This window comes from Xyrauchen texanus, chromosome 14, assembly GCF_025860055.1.
Source record: "Xyrauchen texanus isolate HMW12.3.18 chromosome 14, RBS_HiC_50CHRs, whole genome shotgun sequence".
NCBI lineage: Eukaryota > Metazoa > Chordata > Actinopteri > Cypriniformes > Catostomidae > Xyrauchen > Xyrauchen texanus.
In genome coordinates this window covers 19,792,792-19,808,934 of record NC_068289.1, presented here as the reverse complement: position 1 = coordinate 19,808,934, position 16,143 = coordinate 19,792,792, and the positions used below count along the sequence as shown (strand labels likewise).

Here is a 16,143-nt window from a genome sequence, read left to right as displayed (position 1 = left end):
GGTGGAACGGAGCTTCGTGCCCTGGATGTGCATCCCACAAATCTCCATCAACTGCAAGATGCTATCCTATCAATATGGGCCAACATTTCTAAAGAATGCTTTCAGCACCTTGTTGAATCAATGCCACGTGAGAATTAAGGCAGTTCTGAAGGCTTAAAGGGGTCAAACACAGTATTAGTATGGTGTTCCTAATAATCCTTTAGGTGAGTGTAATATATATATATATATATATATATATATATATATATATATATATATATATATATAGTAATTTCCATTACTTTTTCATGAATGCAGTGTTTTCAAATGTTTCTACTAGGGCAGTCAATTTTACATGTTAATTCTCTGTGATTCGTTAGATTTAAAAATAACGCATTAAACAAATTAACACAATTTATCCTGTATCCTGACCATAATAAGGAACATTTGTCCACCTATTTTCAGCAGGGGGCAGTAAGTGCAAGTGTAGAACAAACCACAGGCTTGCTTAAAACTTGTGCCATCACAAAATGAGGACGCATTCTTGCGTTCAAACCCTGTTCAACGGAACGCAATCTAGAATGCATGGATCTTGAGACATGGTTTTCCAACTTTCCAACTTGTTTAACTTGACGCAGTGACCTACAAATGCTGTTTATGGCGCGACACAACCAAAGCACTCTAAAAGCATTTGTCTGATGAAAAGCCCCTATAATAAATATGTTTCTGACAGACTGACTAATTCAATTGCAAAATGGATTGCGGTGAACTGTAGGCCGATGATAGGATTATGTTCAATAATATGGATATAAATAGATTGCCTTCTAAGGGACTTTTTGTCTTATCAATGCTTTACTCATCTGCCACAACAATGTAATGCATTTAAATTATCTGAATTATTATTTGTTATAATATATATTATTAATGTAATTATTTAAATATAACTACCCATAATAATTTGATCATTATATATTATATAATTATTGTTATTTGAGGGGCTTTCTCAACAAATATTTATATACGTGACCAATTGCGGATAATTTGTTTAAGTACAGATTAGAATGGGAAACAAATTGCGAGAAATATACCTGAAACAGAGATCTTTCGCAGGAGGGCCCTAACATCAGCTGTTGCTCCAATACACAGATGCGACACTTGACAGAAGCGGCCGGGGCAATGATCAAGGGACATCAATGGCAATAAGTGCACATCTTCTTTCATTTCGATATTTTTTTTTTTTAATGATTGCTCATCAAGTGGACAATTAACACTGCTCAGACTCACAAGCAAACATCACCATAAGCTGTTTTTAATCAACAACTGACTGTAAAAAACAGAAAGGTTATTAAAAGAGACATTATTCAATGACATATGGATCTATGATCTCATCTTTGGACACACAGAACAAGTTAAATCAAACTTTTACTCAACACGCAGTGAAAGGAACTCCGAGTAGTCTAGTGGAGAACAAGAACACAAACACTGGTGAGTGAAATCTGAACATTTACTAGCCAGTGGCAATTCACTTAGTTCTATAGTGTGAGATTTGGCTGCACATGCAAGTGATTTTACTTGCATTATAGAGGGTTGCCACTCAGAGAAATAGATTGATCTTAGGATTTAAGAATCAATATAATTCGAAGATTGTGATGCATCTGAAAATCTATATTTTTACCCAGCCCTACTAAACTGCAAAACTCCTCAGAAATAGTTTTAAATTTGTCAGAAACTGTCATTTACATACACGGGTGGTCAAAAGTTTGGAATAATGTACAGAAAGAAATTGGTACTTTTATTCACCAAAGTGGCATTCAGCTGATCACAATGTATAGTCAGGACATTAATAATGTGAAAAATTACTATTACAACTAAATTCTAGCTGTCATTTTGTCCAGATATTTCCCCCCACACTTCCTGTAGCACTTGCCATAGATCTGTTTGTCTTGTCGGGCACTTCTCATGCACCTTACAGTCTAACTGATCCCACAAAAGCTCATAACACTCCTTTCCAATTATCTTTTGTCCAATGCCTGTTTCTTTGCCCACTCTAAACTTTTCTTTTTGTTTTTCTGTTTCAAAAGTGGCTTTTTCTTTGCAATTCTTCCCATAAGACCTGCACACCTGAGTCTTCTTTTTACCGTTGCACATGAAACTGGTGTTGAGCAGGTAGAATTCAATGAAGCTGTCAGCTGAGGACATGTGAGGCGTCTATTTCTCAAACTAGAGACTCTGATGTACTTATCCTCTTGTTTAGTTGTACATCTGGCCTTCCACATCTCTTGCTGTCCTTGTTAGAGCCAGTTGTCCTTTGTCTTTGAATATTTCATACAAAGGTGTACACTAGAGTCTTCAGTGTTTTGACAATTTCAAGCATTGTATAGCCTTCATTCCTCAAAACAATGATTGACTTATGAATTTCTAGAGAAAGCTTTTTCTTTTTTGCCATTTGTGACCTAACTTTGACCTTAAGACATGCGAGTCTATTGCATACTGTGACAACTCAAAAACAAACACAAAGACAATGTTAAGCTTCATTTAATGAACCAAATATCTTGCAACTGTGTTTGATATAATGGCAAGTGATTTTCAAGTAGCAAATTATCAATTTAGCATGATTACTCAAGGATAAGTTGTTGGAGTGATGGCTGCTGGAAATAGGGTCTGTCTAGATTTGATCAAAAATGACTTTTTTCAAATAGTGATGGTGCTGTTTTTTACATCAGTAATGTCCTGACTGTTGTGATCCTTGCAAACAGCAAAATCTTTTCATTATTTCAAACTTTTGCCCAACAATGTATAGAAGTTTTACAGGTATAGTAGAAAAACAGCCTGTTCAGTTGAATGGTCAGAGAGAGGGTGAAAATGTCCATGAAAAACTAAATTACAAACTTTTTGGTAAAAAATAAATAAAACAGCCAAACTAAAGCTCACATTATGCTAATCCGATTAAGACATATGAGTTCTTTCAAGGACAGAGTTCCTTGTGTACACAAAATAATCCTGAACTGATTTGTGAGAAATGGACAGCACAATTTTGGCTGAAAAGAACAAATTAACAATTCAACAGAATTACATTTCTCAAAACCAATTTCCCTTCAAAAAAAGTGTACCTCCTGAGCCAAACAAATCCGAATAAAGCATAACCTTAAGATCTGCCTAAATAAGACTTGAACATGAGCACATGAAATGTGCATATGCATAAATGTGAAATGAAAACTGTCTGTGGTACTGACGGTAATGATTGCAAATCTGTGCTGTGGTAGAGTTATGTCATGTGAGTAAATGTCAGGACATGTGAATAATCCAATATAAAGTATCTCACAAAAGTGAGTACACCCCTCACATTTTTGTAAAAATTTGATTATATCTTTTAATGTGACAACACTGAAGAAATGACACTTTGCTACAATGTAAAGTAGTGAGTGTACAGCTTGTGTAACAGTGTAAATTTACTGTCCCCTCAAAATAACTCAACACACAGCCATTAATGTCTAAACCGCTGGCAACAAAAGTGAGTACACCCCTAAGTGAAAATGTCTAAATTGGGCTCAATTAGCCATTTTCCCTCCCCAGTGTCATGTGACTCGTTAGTGTTACAAGGTTTCAGGTATGAATGGGGAGCAGGTGTGTTAAATGTGGTGTTATCGCTCTCACACTCCCTCATACTGGTCACTGGAAGTTCAACATGGCACCTCATGGCAAAGAACTCTCTGAGGATCTGAAAAAACGAATTGTTGCTCTACATAAAGATGGCCTAGGCTATAAGAAGATTGCCAAGACCCTGACACTGAGCTGCAGCATATTGGCCAAGACCATACAGCGGTTTAACAGGACAGGTTCCACTCAGAACAGACCTCGCCACGGTCGACCAAAGAAGTTGAGTGCACGTGCTCAGCATCATATCCAGAGGTTGTCTTTGGGAAATAGACGTATGAGTGCTGCCAGCATTGCTGCAGAGGTTGAAGGGGTTAGCCTGGGGTTAGCCTGTCAGTCACTTCGGAGACTGGGCCGCAGGGCAGTATTCCAGCAAGATAACGACCCCAAACACACCTCCAAGATGACCACTGCCTTGCTAAAGAAGCTGAGGGTGAAGGTGGTGGACTGGCCAAGCATGTCTCCAGACCTAAACCCTATTGAGCATCTGTGGAGCAACCTCAAATGGAAGGTGGAGGAGCATAAGGTCTCTAACATCTACCAGCTCCGTGATGTCGTCATGGAGGAGTGGAAGAGGACTCCAGTGGCAACCTGTAAAGCTCTGGTGAACTCCATGCCCAAGAAGGTTAAAGCAGTGCTGAAAAATTATGGTGGCCCACAAAATATTGACACTTTGGGCCCAATTTGGATATTTTCACATAGGGGTGTACTCACTTTTGTTGCCAGCGGTTTAGACATTAATGGCTGTGTGTTGAGTTATTTTGAGGGGACAGCTAATGTACACTGTTACACAAGCTGTACACTCACTACTTTACATTGTAGCAAAGTGTCATTTCTTCAGTATTGTCACATGAAAAGATATAATCAAATATTTACAAAAATGTGAAGGGTGTGGGAGATACTGTATGATACCTGCTGTACCTTGTTTTAATGGTGGTGTGAAATAAAAAATAATGTGTGTGGGTGTGGGACTAAAACCATGTTCAAACACAGGAAACAGACTTGAGAAAGAGTGAAGATCTGCGTCAGAGAGGAAGGGGTCAGAGCTTAAATTAACGTAAGGCTTAAGGTCATGAAATATTAAACGGCAAAGGTTACAAACAGCTGTGCTAAGGCACAGAGAGAGAGACAGCTATTTGGCTCTGTATTTGGCTGCAAATGGAGAGTATAGTTAAATTATAAAAAGGTCAAAGGTGAGTGTTTATGTACCGTAAAGCTAAGGTGTATGTGCCTGGTTGTCTCTGGCTCTCTCTGATGAGATAACTCCCCTCAGAAACACTGAGCAGCTGATCTGCTTCCTCTCTGGAGATCATCCCATGATACCTTCACAGGAAACCAGAAAAATACAGCATTAGAGTATTAATAGCACAGCTGGGCTGAATCCCAATTTGCATACATCTAGTATGAATTGTATGTACTGCCAAACCAATCACTTTGCATAGCACAAGAAGCTGTGGGCAATATTAGCACAAAAAGCATAAATCCACTGAAAATAGTCCAATGACTATTGAATTGTACACAAACTGGGATTCAGTGTATGTTTACCCACATAATCAGCATTGGTTTTGTAAAGCTTGTAATGAACTCACTCTCGTCCGTAGTATTTGGGTCGATTCTCCACCTGTAGAGACAAGAGAAATACATTTATTTTTATTCACAAGCTATCCTAATTTATGACACGCATACATTGAGAACATCAGCATATAAATGTGAAGTTATTTTAGGGTTAAAGGATGTTCTATAGGCCCACTGTTCCCAAAACTTTCCCAAAAGCGTGTGGTTGTGAAATTGTAGTGGAACTTACAGCATGCTGATTAAAAAAACAGAATGACTCATTTTAACTAAACAGATTCTTGCAAAAGGTGTTTACACAGACATTTTCATTAAGATATTCTACTCACAAATAGGCCAATAATTAAAACAAATCTCATAATGTGTACATTTAAATACAGAACCATACCACCAACCATCCAGTTATGACAAACGAGACTTAACTACAAATAACAGGCTTGGCTCATTTCGAGCTGGAATTACACAATTAATTAATTTGGGTGCAGTAAGTTTTTAATTCACTAAAAATAATTTGTTGCAGCTGATTTAAAAAAAAAAAAAAACAGCTCATGAGAGTCATTTGTTTGGGAATCAAATTACACTGGTCACGATGTATGTTTTGCACTGTAGATTGAAAATAACCAGCTAATAAGAGTCATTTGTTCAGGAATCAGACTACACTGGTCATGCTGTACAGTATATTTTACCCTTTAGATTCAAAAGAACCAACTAAGAGACATTTGTTCAAGACTCAGAATAAACTTGTCATGCTGTATGTTTTGCACAGTAGATTCAAAAGAACCAGCTCATAAGAGTAATTTGTTCAGGAATCGGACTACACTGGTCATGCTGTATGTTCACGCAATAGATTCAAAAGAACCGGCTAATAGGAGTCAGTTATTCAGGATTCAGACCACACTGGTCATGCTGTATGTTTTGCACCATAGATTCAAAAGAACCGGCTAATAAGAGTCATTCATTCAGGATTCAGACTACACTTGTCATGCTGTACAGTATGTTTTGCACCATAGATTCAAAAGAACCAGCTAATTAGAGTCATTCATTCAAGATTCAGACTACACTGGTCATGCTGTATGTATTGGACAGTCAATTCAAAAGAACCAGCTCATAAGAGTAAATTGTTTGGGCATCGGACTACACTTGTCATGCTGTATGTTTCATGCTGTGGATTCAAAAGAACCAGTTCATACCGAAAAAGTAATTTATTCAGGATTCAGATTACACTGGTCATACTGTATTTTTTGCCCTTCAGATTCAAAAGAACCGGCTCATAAGAGTCATTTGTTTGGGCATCTAACTACACTGTTCGTGCAGTGTGTTTTGTGGAAAAGATTCAAAAGACCCTGTGCATTTTAGTGCGATGTTCTTTCTGCATGGGCAGAAGAATGGACATTTGATAACGTTAATGGCACCCAAAGTCATGGACATTTTTAGGTTTCGGTGCGGAAGGGATTGTCCTTTTAATTTTTAAATGACCATTAGCTTTTAGCCACGAACTATGATTTGCTATTGCTAGTAGGGGTGTAACAATCCATTGATCTGGATCAATGTATAAATCAAATCACCAACGATACAATGCCATTGATTCAACACATAAACTTTGATGGATGTTTTTTTTAGATGCACCTTTATTTTGAAATTATCTTGCCAGCCACGGCCATATACATTTCTGTCAGGCAATGCAGCAACTTCATGATATTCATGCTTCTTATATGGCCAAACGGAGGTGCGCGGAGTGATTAAACCTGAAGTTGCGCACTGCTCTATTCGTGTTCGCCCGTAAGCATGTCTGCGAGCTCCAGTAACAGGACAACACAGAGACAATCACAATCACATGAGCAATTAAATCAGGCTTCCATCGATATATTGGTGCATATGACACATTTGAATTCTAAATGAGAATTTTCTATTTTAAAGCGCTATGGAGCAATTCAACCATGTCAAATGGCTAAACAGCAATATACTCTGAAAAATGCTGAGTAGGGAAAAAGAAAACACCTGCCCTGCACCAGCATCAGTTACAAGACTTTTCACATCTACACATAAACACTTTTTCTAACCTTTTATCACTGTAAACTGTTACAGAATTTTAATACATTTAGTTTGTTTTTGGCCTTTCATCAATATATTTGTTATTGTTAAACACTTTTTTGTTCATTCCTATGAAATTAGTCAGAATATGCAGATTTATAAGGACAAGCAGCAGCAAACGCTTACAATGTTTTCAGTGGAGGAGTTTAAAAACATGCAGCATAATGCTCAGCTCTACACCACCAAATTACTCCATAATACAACATTGATATTTAACAGTCTGCAAAAACCTTCAAACAAGATAATTGCACAAAACACAAGCACATCTTTTCCACAAATGTTCGTTGGTGACATTTAACCCATGTCCAACAATAGAAGCAAAAAACAGCGGAGTGGTACAATCTAATGCATTAACATAACAAACCCCAAAACAACACCTCCCTTCTGATTAACCTTGAGCATACAGAGAGAGTGAGCGAGCGAGCGAAAGAGAGAGATGAACAGAGAATTGATGCAGATTAAAAAGGCATTCACTCATTTATGGAGCATCTAGCTCTGTGTTCACAATACATCCTCCCTTCCCCCATCTCTCTCTCTCTATCCCACATTAATCTATTACATGAAACACAAATGCAGGGCAGAAGGACAGTGGTGTGTGTATGTGCACAATGGGGGGTTCTAGGTAAGGTATATTTGTGCAATTCAACAATGACATAGGAGACGAACAAAAGGTTACAACAAAAAAGGAATGTCTGATTATTATTTAAGGCATATATTTCGCGTTCGACACAGGTTTAACTCAATCGACAGCATTTGTGGCATAATGTTGATTTCTACAAGGAAATAATTACAACTCATCCCTGTCCCTAAAAATAAATAAAAAAAAGTAAAAATTGAGGTTACAGTGAGGCACTTATAATGGAAGTTGATTTGGGGGGGGGGGGGTTAAGCAGGTCCAAGGGCACTATACTGCGAAAAAAGTTTACGCTTACAACGTTAAAGTCCCCATACACATAAGTCAGGCATACGAGTTATCATTTGAAAGCATAGAATCGGAAGATATAACCACATTTATGTTACTTAAAGCAATAGTTCACCCAAAAATAAAAATTTGCTGATAATTTACCCACCCTCAGGCCATACAAGATGTATCCAAGTTGCTTTCTTCATCAAAACAGAATTTAAGATTTTTAGGATTTTATTTCAGGCCTCCTCCTTTAAACAATGCAAGTGAATGTACTCGGGACCTTCCAAAATATGCATTTTGGATGGTCCAAAATGCATATTTAAAGTGCATCAAAATAATCCACAGGACTCCAGTCGACAAATAAAGTTCTTCTGAACCCAAACGATTGGTTATTTTGAGAAACTTAACATTACTTACATACTTTTAACTACAAATGTTTGCTTCCGTACATCTCTGTGAAGCGCTCATGAGAGGGATGACGTAAGCTTGTTGGTAAGGTCCCACGTCACGTGGAGGAGGAAGCACGTCATTGTTTACAAGAGAAACTTTCACAGAGCACGTACAAATAATAATAAAAAAAACAACGTAAACAATGACGTGCTTCCTGACTCCTCCTCCACGTGACGAGTGACCTTACCAACAAGCTTACATAGCAAACATTTGTAGTTAAAAGTATGTAAGTATTGTTAAGTTTCTCAAAATAATCTATTGTTTGGGTTCAGAAGAACTTTATTTGTCTACTGGAGTCCAGTGGATTACTTTGATGCACCCTAAATATGCATTTTGGACCATCAGAAAATGGAGTACATTCACTTGCATTGTTTAAAGCAGGAGGTCTGAAATGAAATCCTAAAAATCTTAAATTCTGTTTTGATGAAGAAAGAAACTCGGATACATCTTGGATGGCCGGAGCGTGAATAAATGATCAGAAAATTTTAATTTTGGGGTGAACTATTACTATAAATAACAAAATAAGGTGAAAATTAGCACCCTAAAGGTAATGGGTGAAACTATTTTTATGAAAATTAAAGTCCTTCACATAGCACCTAAACAGACAAGTCATGTATCAAATGAAAGCTCTCACTCTCCAGAATGTGACTGTACTGTTAATTTAATTTCTTTAATACCACATACAGAAATGTGGTTTCTGTAAGACATCAAATGCAAACAACTCTTTTATGCTTCAAAAACAGATACATAAATTGAGCTTCTAGTCCACTCAGAGGACAAGATATTCAATGAAACAAAAAGGGTGGGTTATTTGGGGGAGTTCCTCTGAAAAATTAGACCAATTATTTGCAATTAGTCCACAGTATGTGTGAATAGTGAACATTTAAATTTGAGTGTAAAAAACTTTGGGCGCCAGCCCAAAAATGCACCAGAGTTTTAGGGGTTAAAGGCAGAAATGTGAAGCTCATCATTTTATAAAAGCACTTGAATTAATAATTCTGTTGAATCGTGGGTGTTATTAGTTTGTATCATTTTAGTTTGAGCATTACGTTGTCATCGCATCAGAGTTATACAATTGGCTATAACTTTACACAGAAATGGTTGTCACAAAATGTATTTTATCACACTGTAATCATGTTAACATACATATTGTTTATGTCTTGTGGCTATACTTTTGAAACAGTAAGTATTTTTAATGTTTACAGATTGGCCCCCATACACCTCCATTGTAAGTGCCCAGATTTTTGCTCTTTTATTTGATTTGATTTTTAAAGGAGGGATGAGTTGAAATAATTTTTTGTGAAAACCAATCTTACACCACAAATGCTGTTGATTTAGCTTAACTTGTATTGAACCCAGAATATTCCTTTAAAGTATATGTATTGTATAGAGGAGGAATAAAGCAGCCAATTCAAAACACAACAAAATGAAACACAAAATCCAGACAATGAGAAGTGTCACTCAGTGAATGACAGAGTGTTTCTGGGTAAATGGGATGTGGGATTGAATAGCATCTCGTTTCCTGATGAGAATCAAAGCAGCAAAGCGTTTCTTAAAGCGAGGATGTGTGTGTGTGTGTGTGTGTGTGTGTGTGAGAGTTGGAGATGAAATTCCCAACAAGGTAATAAAACCAGCTAATGAGGGGACTCAGAAACACTATAGAGCCAATCAATCACTAAAAGCCAGAGTTGTACAATCACAGGCTGTGTGTATTTGTGTCTATGTGTGTGTGTGTGCGCAGACTGTGTACTATTTCCCTTATGAAGGATGACAGCATCTGATTTCTGTCTGGGATTCTTTATCAGACGTCCTGAAACGCTAATGTCCCAGTCAAAATGAAGAAATGAGACAATTGTTTTGCACGTTTCTCACAAAAAAAACGTTTCACCTCATTTAATCCAATGTTAATTTCAAAACCTTTTTTCATTTTAAAGGCAACATAATACCAAAATTGACCCTATATAATGTATTAATAAACCTATGTGGTCTTTGAAAAACACCGAAACAACTTCACTGCTGATGTAACCAAGGCCATGTGGGTGGGGAAAAATAATATTATCCGATAAAACCTTCTTGGTTACAGTGAGACATTTACAATGGAAGTGAATGGGGAAAATCTGTAAATGTTAAAACAGTTTCAACAATTTAGCAACCAGATGTAAACAACATGTGTTTTAACATGATTTTAGTGCGATACAATTGCTAATTTTTTCTGTGTAAAGATCTATCCAATTTTGAAACTTTGTTGCTATAATGACGCAATGGAGGAAACATTAAAACCCTAAAGCAACCACAAAAAATGCAATTTAAACAAATGTATAGCTCATATAATATAACCGTTTTAACAGAAGAATTAATGCAAGTGCTTTAACAAAATGATAAGCTTCACATTTCTGTCTTTAACGACTCAAACGATTGGCCCAATCACTTCCATTTTAAATACCTCAGTGGAACCTTGAATTTTGCATTCATTTACATGGCTACAACACCACTCGCATATATCTAAAGCGATCCACACACACTTAACCTTTCAGACTCTCTCTAAATCACAGCTACAATACACCCAACCGCAGTCTCACAAAGCTTAAAAAAAACTGGGGAATTGTGAACTGAGATTGGAAGAACTGACTCAATGCAGATTTAAAGAAGTGCAACAGTACACCACAGTCATATATGATTTTAAGTAGCAATACAGTCTGGAGTTTACTGGAGTTTGATAAAAGCACATTGTAGAACCTCTGTCAATCCATAAACACAAATGTCTGATCTATCATCCAAACAACTGGCAGATTAACAATAAAAGGTAAGTATTCTTGTGTCTACATACATTGTGGTATTATGGTATTACAAATCTATATTATTTAGACTAGTAAAAACACACACACATAAAAACATTCCAAACCCTTGCAAAAAATAAGATTTTGTTTTGGATAATGAAACAAAAGTAAATGGGCTTTTCTTAAGGTTCTGGCACTTTTATGTCCAAGGGGTGGATTTTTATAAAAACTAACAGATTTAAACTTTTTTTCTTTTTATTATATTAAGATCACAATAAAAATGAGGTTTGTGTGTGAAGAAAACAAGAAAACAAAGAAAATATGTAAATATCACTTGTGAGCATAATATAGAGTACAACTTGTCCATTTCCACCTGGTGGCTTTTGGAAAACAATTCAAGGTGGACACATGCATTTGCCATTTGACATTATTCTAAACAATTTTGAAGCAATTTGGGTAAATATGAGAGGACTATTTTAAAGTCTGTTGTAAGAGCCACACTTCCTGCTGCCAGTTGGTGGCGCTCTGGCCGTGACGCAAAATACTCAAATCCATGTTATTAGCCCCCAAGAAGATATGAGGCACTTCCTGTTTCCAATTTTTCACCATTAATTTAATACCTCACCATGGCAACACCGTTCGACATATACAAATCTGTTTGCAATTTAGCATGTACTGTTTTTGTTTCTATTTTTATCCCCTTTTCTCCCAAATTGGGATGTCCAATTCCCACTTCTTACTGAGGTTACTCACCTCAATCCGGGTAGTGGAGGACAAGTCTCAGTTGCCTCCACTTCGGAGAACGTCAAACCGTGCATCTTATCACATGGCTCGTTGTGCATAACACCGCAAATACTCTGTATGTGGAGGCTCATGCTATTCTCTGCAATCCACGCACAACTTACCACGTGCCCCATTGAGAGCGAGAACCACTATTCGTGACCACAAGGACGTTACCCCTTGTGACTCTTCCCTCCCTAGTAACCGAGCCAATTTAGTTGCTTACAAGACTAGGCTTAAGTCACTAAACACACCCTGGATTCAAACTTGTGACTCCAGTAGTGGTAGTCAGCGTCAATACTCGCTGAGCTACCCAGGCCCCCCGCAATTTAGCGTGTTCAATGGCATAATGTTGTATAAATGTGGTGACAGTCTCATGAATCCCATTAGGAGGCGTATTTAAAAGTTCAGAGACTGCAATATTAGAGAGATGTTAATAAATATAGCTTGTCCCATTTTTAGCATCTTGCAATCAGCATGCAAACTGTTTTTGTGGACTTAAAACAGCTGGCAAGTTTTTATAAAAATGATACCTATTGATTTGCATTACTTTGCATTGCATATGTCATATTGCATTGCGTGGGTGCTCATTCTGGCCTCGAGACTTGACTAGGACTCATGACAACAGCCTCGAGACTTGACTCGGACTCGTGACAACAGCCTCGAGACTTGACTTGGACTCGTGACAACAGCCTCGAGACTAGACTCGGACTCGTGACAACAGCCCCGAGACTTGACTTGGACTCCAGCTTAAAGACTTCAAACTTGACTCAGACATCAGATGAAAGACTTCTGATACATGAGACTTCTGCTCATGTGAACATCTCTGCTAAATAACAACTTGTCCAGCAAGTGAATTGCAGCAGTTTGTGAAAATATTTTGAGTGTTTTCTTTTTCGCTGAGCAAATCAACAAAACACACTTCATCGCTGCTGCAGCTTGTAGAGAGTTGCGTTGTATTTGTTCTATCGGCTCACTAAAGAACCCTCTTGGTTGTCTTTCCTACTCTGATATCCATGGTGGTTTACTTGTTAAAATGAATCCCCTAGGAGGAGTATTTAAAAGTTCAGAGACTGCAATATTAGAGATGTCAATACATATAGCTAGTCCCATTTTTAGCATCTTGCAATCAGCATGTACATTTGATTCTATTTGTAATTAATTTGTAAGTTATTTAAACACCATTTTGATGATAAAATTGAAATAAACTGTTGATATGCAGTTAACAAAAAAAAAAAAAAAAAAAAACGGGACTCTTACTCAGTCTCAAAAATAATGGTATCGAGACATTACTATAATACTACAATATATGTTTTTGGGTAAAACGTTTTGCTGGGACATAAAGGTTTATCCAAATAAACTACGCCCAATTATCTCGGATTTTCACTTACTTTGGTAATGCATGAAGGCTCACCATTAGCCCTTTCGCAACTTTGCATCCGAAAAGAGAACATGTCTTGCAAAATACAGATACGTAGCTACACCTGACTTCTCCTGATAGCCCTTCATTTGCCGTAGCGTATGCTAATGATATGTAAAGCCGCACCCCACAAGTTGACGGGATTGGTTCCTTAGACTTATGACGTACGAAACCCTTGCTGTCTGAATCCATGTTTTTGAGTCTGTCTTTGGTAAAAGGTGAAAATGCTCAGCCATGGAGTTGACCGCTGATTTCACTCGTGGTATGTCTTGGACATGTAAACAAGGCTAAAAACTTGATTTTCACTGGAGGGGGTCTTTAAGACATAACTTTTTAGAAATCCACTTTGCTATAAGAGCCCAAAGTTGAAGAACCTCCAAAAACTGTATTTCTTTTTAGAACAGGAGAAAATCCGCTCAATTTAAAATAAATAAGCCCCTATATTGTTGGTGTAATGCAATTAGTGGAAAAAATTATCATTAATATAAGCCATTAGCAATATGGTAATTGATAAATCATGCATTTCTATACAAGCAGTACAAACCCATAATGATGCTTAAGATGACGCTCACCACAGCACAGAACAATTTAAGTACCACAGGACCCTAAACCCTCTGCAGAACTAATTAAATCTGATATTAGAGACAAGATACAAACCCCTGAACAGTTTGGACACAGGACAGACCAAAGACAAAACAAACGCTCTTGACAACAGCATCACCTCATTTCTTTAACACTTATATAGAGGGCAGACTAAGGATCTTATTCAAAATTGGGGGGGTGTAGGGGATTATACAGGGTTAAATCTCTCCACCCTGCAGAGGAGTGATGTGCTTTAAGGAGCAGATAAGTGGCCAGCAGCCTAAATCAACAGCAGGGTCCAGAATTAATGGTTAAGAAGCCCTTGAGATAAACGTGAGGAGCAGCGTGCATCTGTTTAATGTTAATCCACCACTAATTAAGCAGACGTCCAGTAAGCCGAGGCGGGGCGGAGGGGGATGCATCTGTGTGTAAAATACCTGCGGAACAGCAGGAGACACCATGCCCCCATCAGCAGATCAACATCTTATTAAAATTCCCTTCACAGACACGCGTGTCTGTGTCTTAAGAGTCACAAGGGTATCTGGGTTTATAGCAAGAACATGCTCTTTATCATTCAATGAGAACATCAAAATGCATAAAGCATGCTGAGACGGTCTCAAAGACTATACAGAATGGCTTCTTATTTGGCCAATACCAATAGCTTATTTTAATTGAAAATTATTTTATTTACGTTTATTGAACATATAATAAACTATATACACTAGGGGCCAAAGGTTTGGAATAATGTACAGATTTTGCTGTTTTGGAAGGAAATTGGTACTTTAATTCACCAAAGTGGCACATTACTGATGTAAAAAACAGCACCATCACTATTTGAAAAGACATTTTTGATCAAATTTAGACAGGTCCCATTTCCAGCAGTCATAACTCCAACAACTTATCCTTGAGTAATCATGCTAAATTACTAATTTGATACTAGAAAATCACTTGCCATTATATCTAACACAGTTGAAAGCTATTTGGTTCATTAAATAAAGCTTAACATGGTCTTTGAGTTTCTTTTTGAGTTGCCACAGTATACAATAGAATGACATGTCTTAAGGTCAATATTAGGTCAGAAATGGCAAAAAAAGAAACAGCTTTCTCAAGAAACTCGTCACTGATCAGTTGAATGCCACTTTGGTGAATTCAAATATAAATTTCTTTCCATAAGAGCAAAATCTGTACATTATTCCAAACTTTTGGTCAGTGTGTGTGTGTGTATGTGTGTGTGTGTGTGTGTGTGTGTGTGTGTGTGTGTGTATATTTCAAATGTAAGCATAGACAGTGGAGCTGGGGGATTTTTTTGATTTACTTTCTGACACAATTATTTGAATTGTTGCTATTTTAAATAATTTTAATCTTTATATTGTTGGATGTTTTGTTTGGAAAATATTAATAAAACATTATTGTTACATATTTGCTTAAATGACCTGTTGCTCTGACCCCCATCATTACCAAATGCTTTGAGAGGTTAATCAGAGATTATATCTGCTCTGTTCTGCCCACCTCTTTGGACCCATTGCAGTTTGCCTACCGCAACAACCGCTCCACTGATGATGCCATTGCATCTACAATACACACTGCTCTCTCCCACCTGGAAAAAGGAACAAATATGTGAGAATGCTGTTTGTAGGCTACAGCTCAGCATTCAACACCATAGTGCCCTCCAAGCTTGATGAGAAACTCCGGGCTCTGGGCTTAAACAGCTCACTGTGCAGCTGGTTCCTGGACTTCCAGGCAGACGTCAGGTGGTTCGAATGGGCAGCAACATCTCCTCATCACTGACCCTCAACACTGGAGCACCGCAGAGCTGTGTTCTCAGCCCACTCCTGTATTCCCTGTACACACATTACTGTGTGGCAACACATAGCTCCAATGTCATCATTAAGTTTGCTGAAGATACGACGGTGGCAGGTCTGATCACTGAC

General features: G+C 37.6%; 1 protein-coding gene across 1 annotated transcript in view; it reads right to left on the bottom strand.

The window, feature by feature from the left end:
• The window catches only part of chn1 (chimerin 1), a 90,242-nt gene that overhangs the window by 60,390 nt on the left and 13,709 nt on the right, over positions 1–16,143 (bottom strand). The window contains exons 4-5 of the mRNA XM_052142343.1: positions 5,223–5,254; positions 4,843–4,956 (exon numbers count right to left, since the gene is read on the bottom strand). Coding sequence (XP_051998303.1) covers positions 4,843–4,956; positions 5,223–5,254 — 146 coding nt within the window. The remainder of the gene's footprint in view (positions 1–4,842; positions 4,957–5,222; positions 5,255–16,143) is intronic.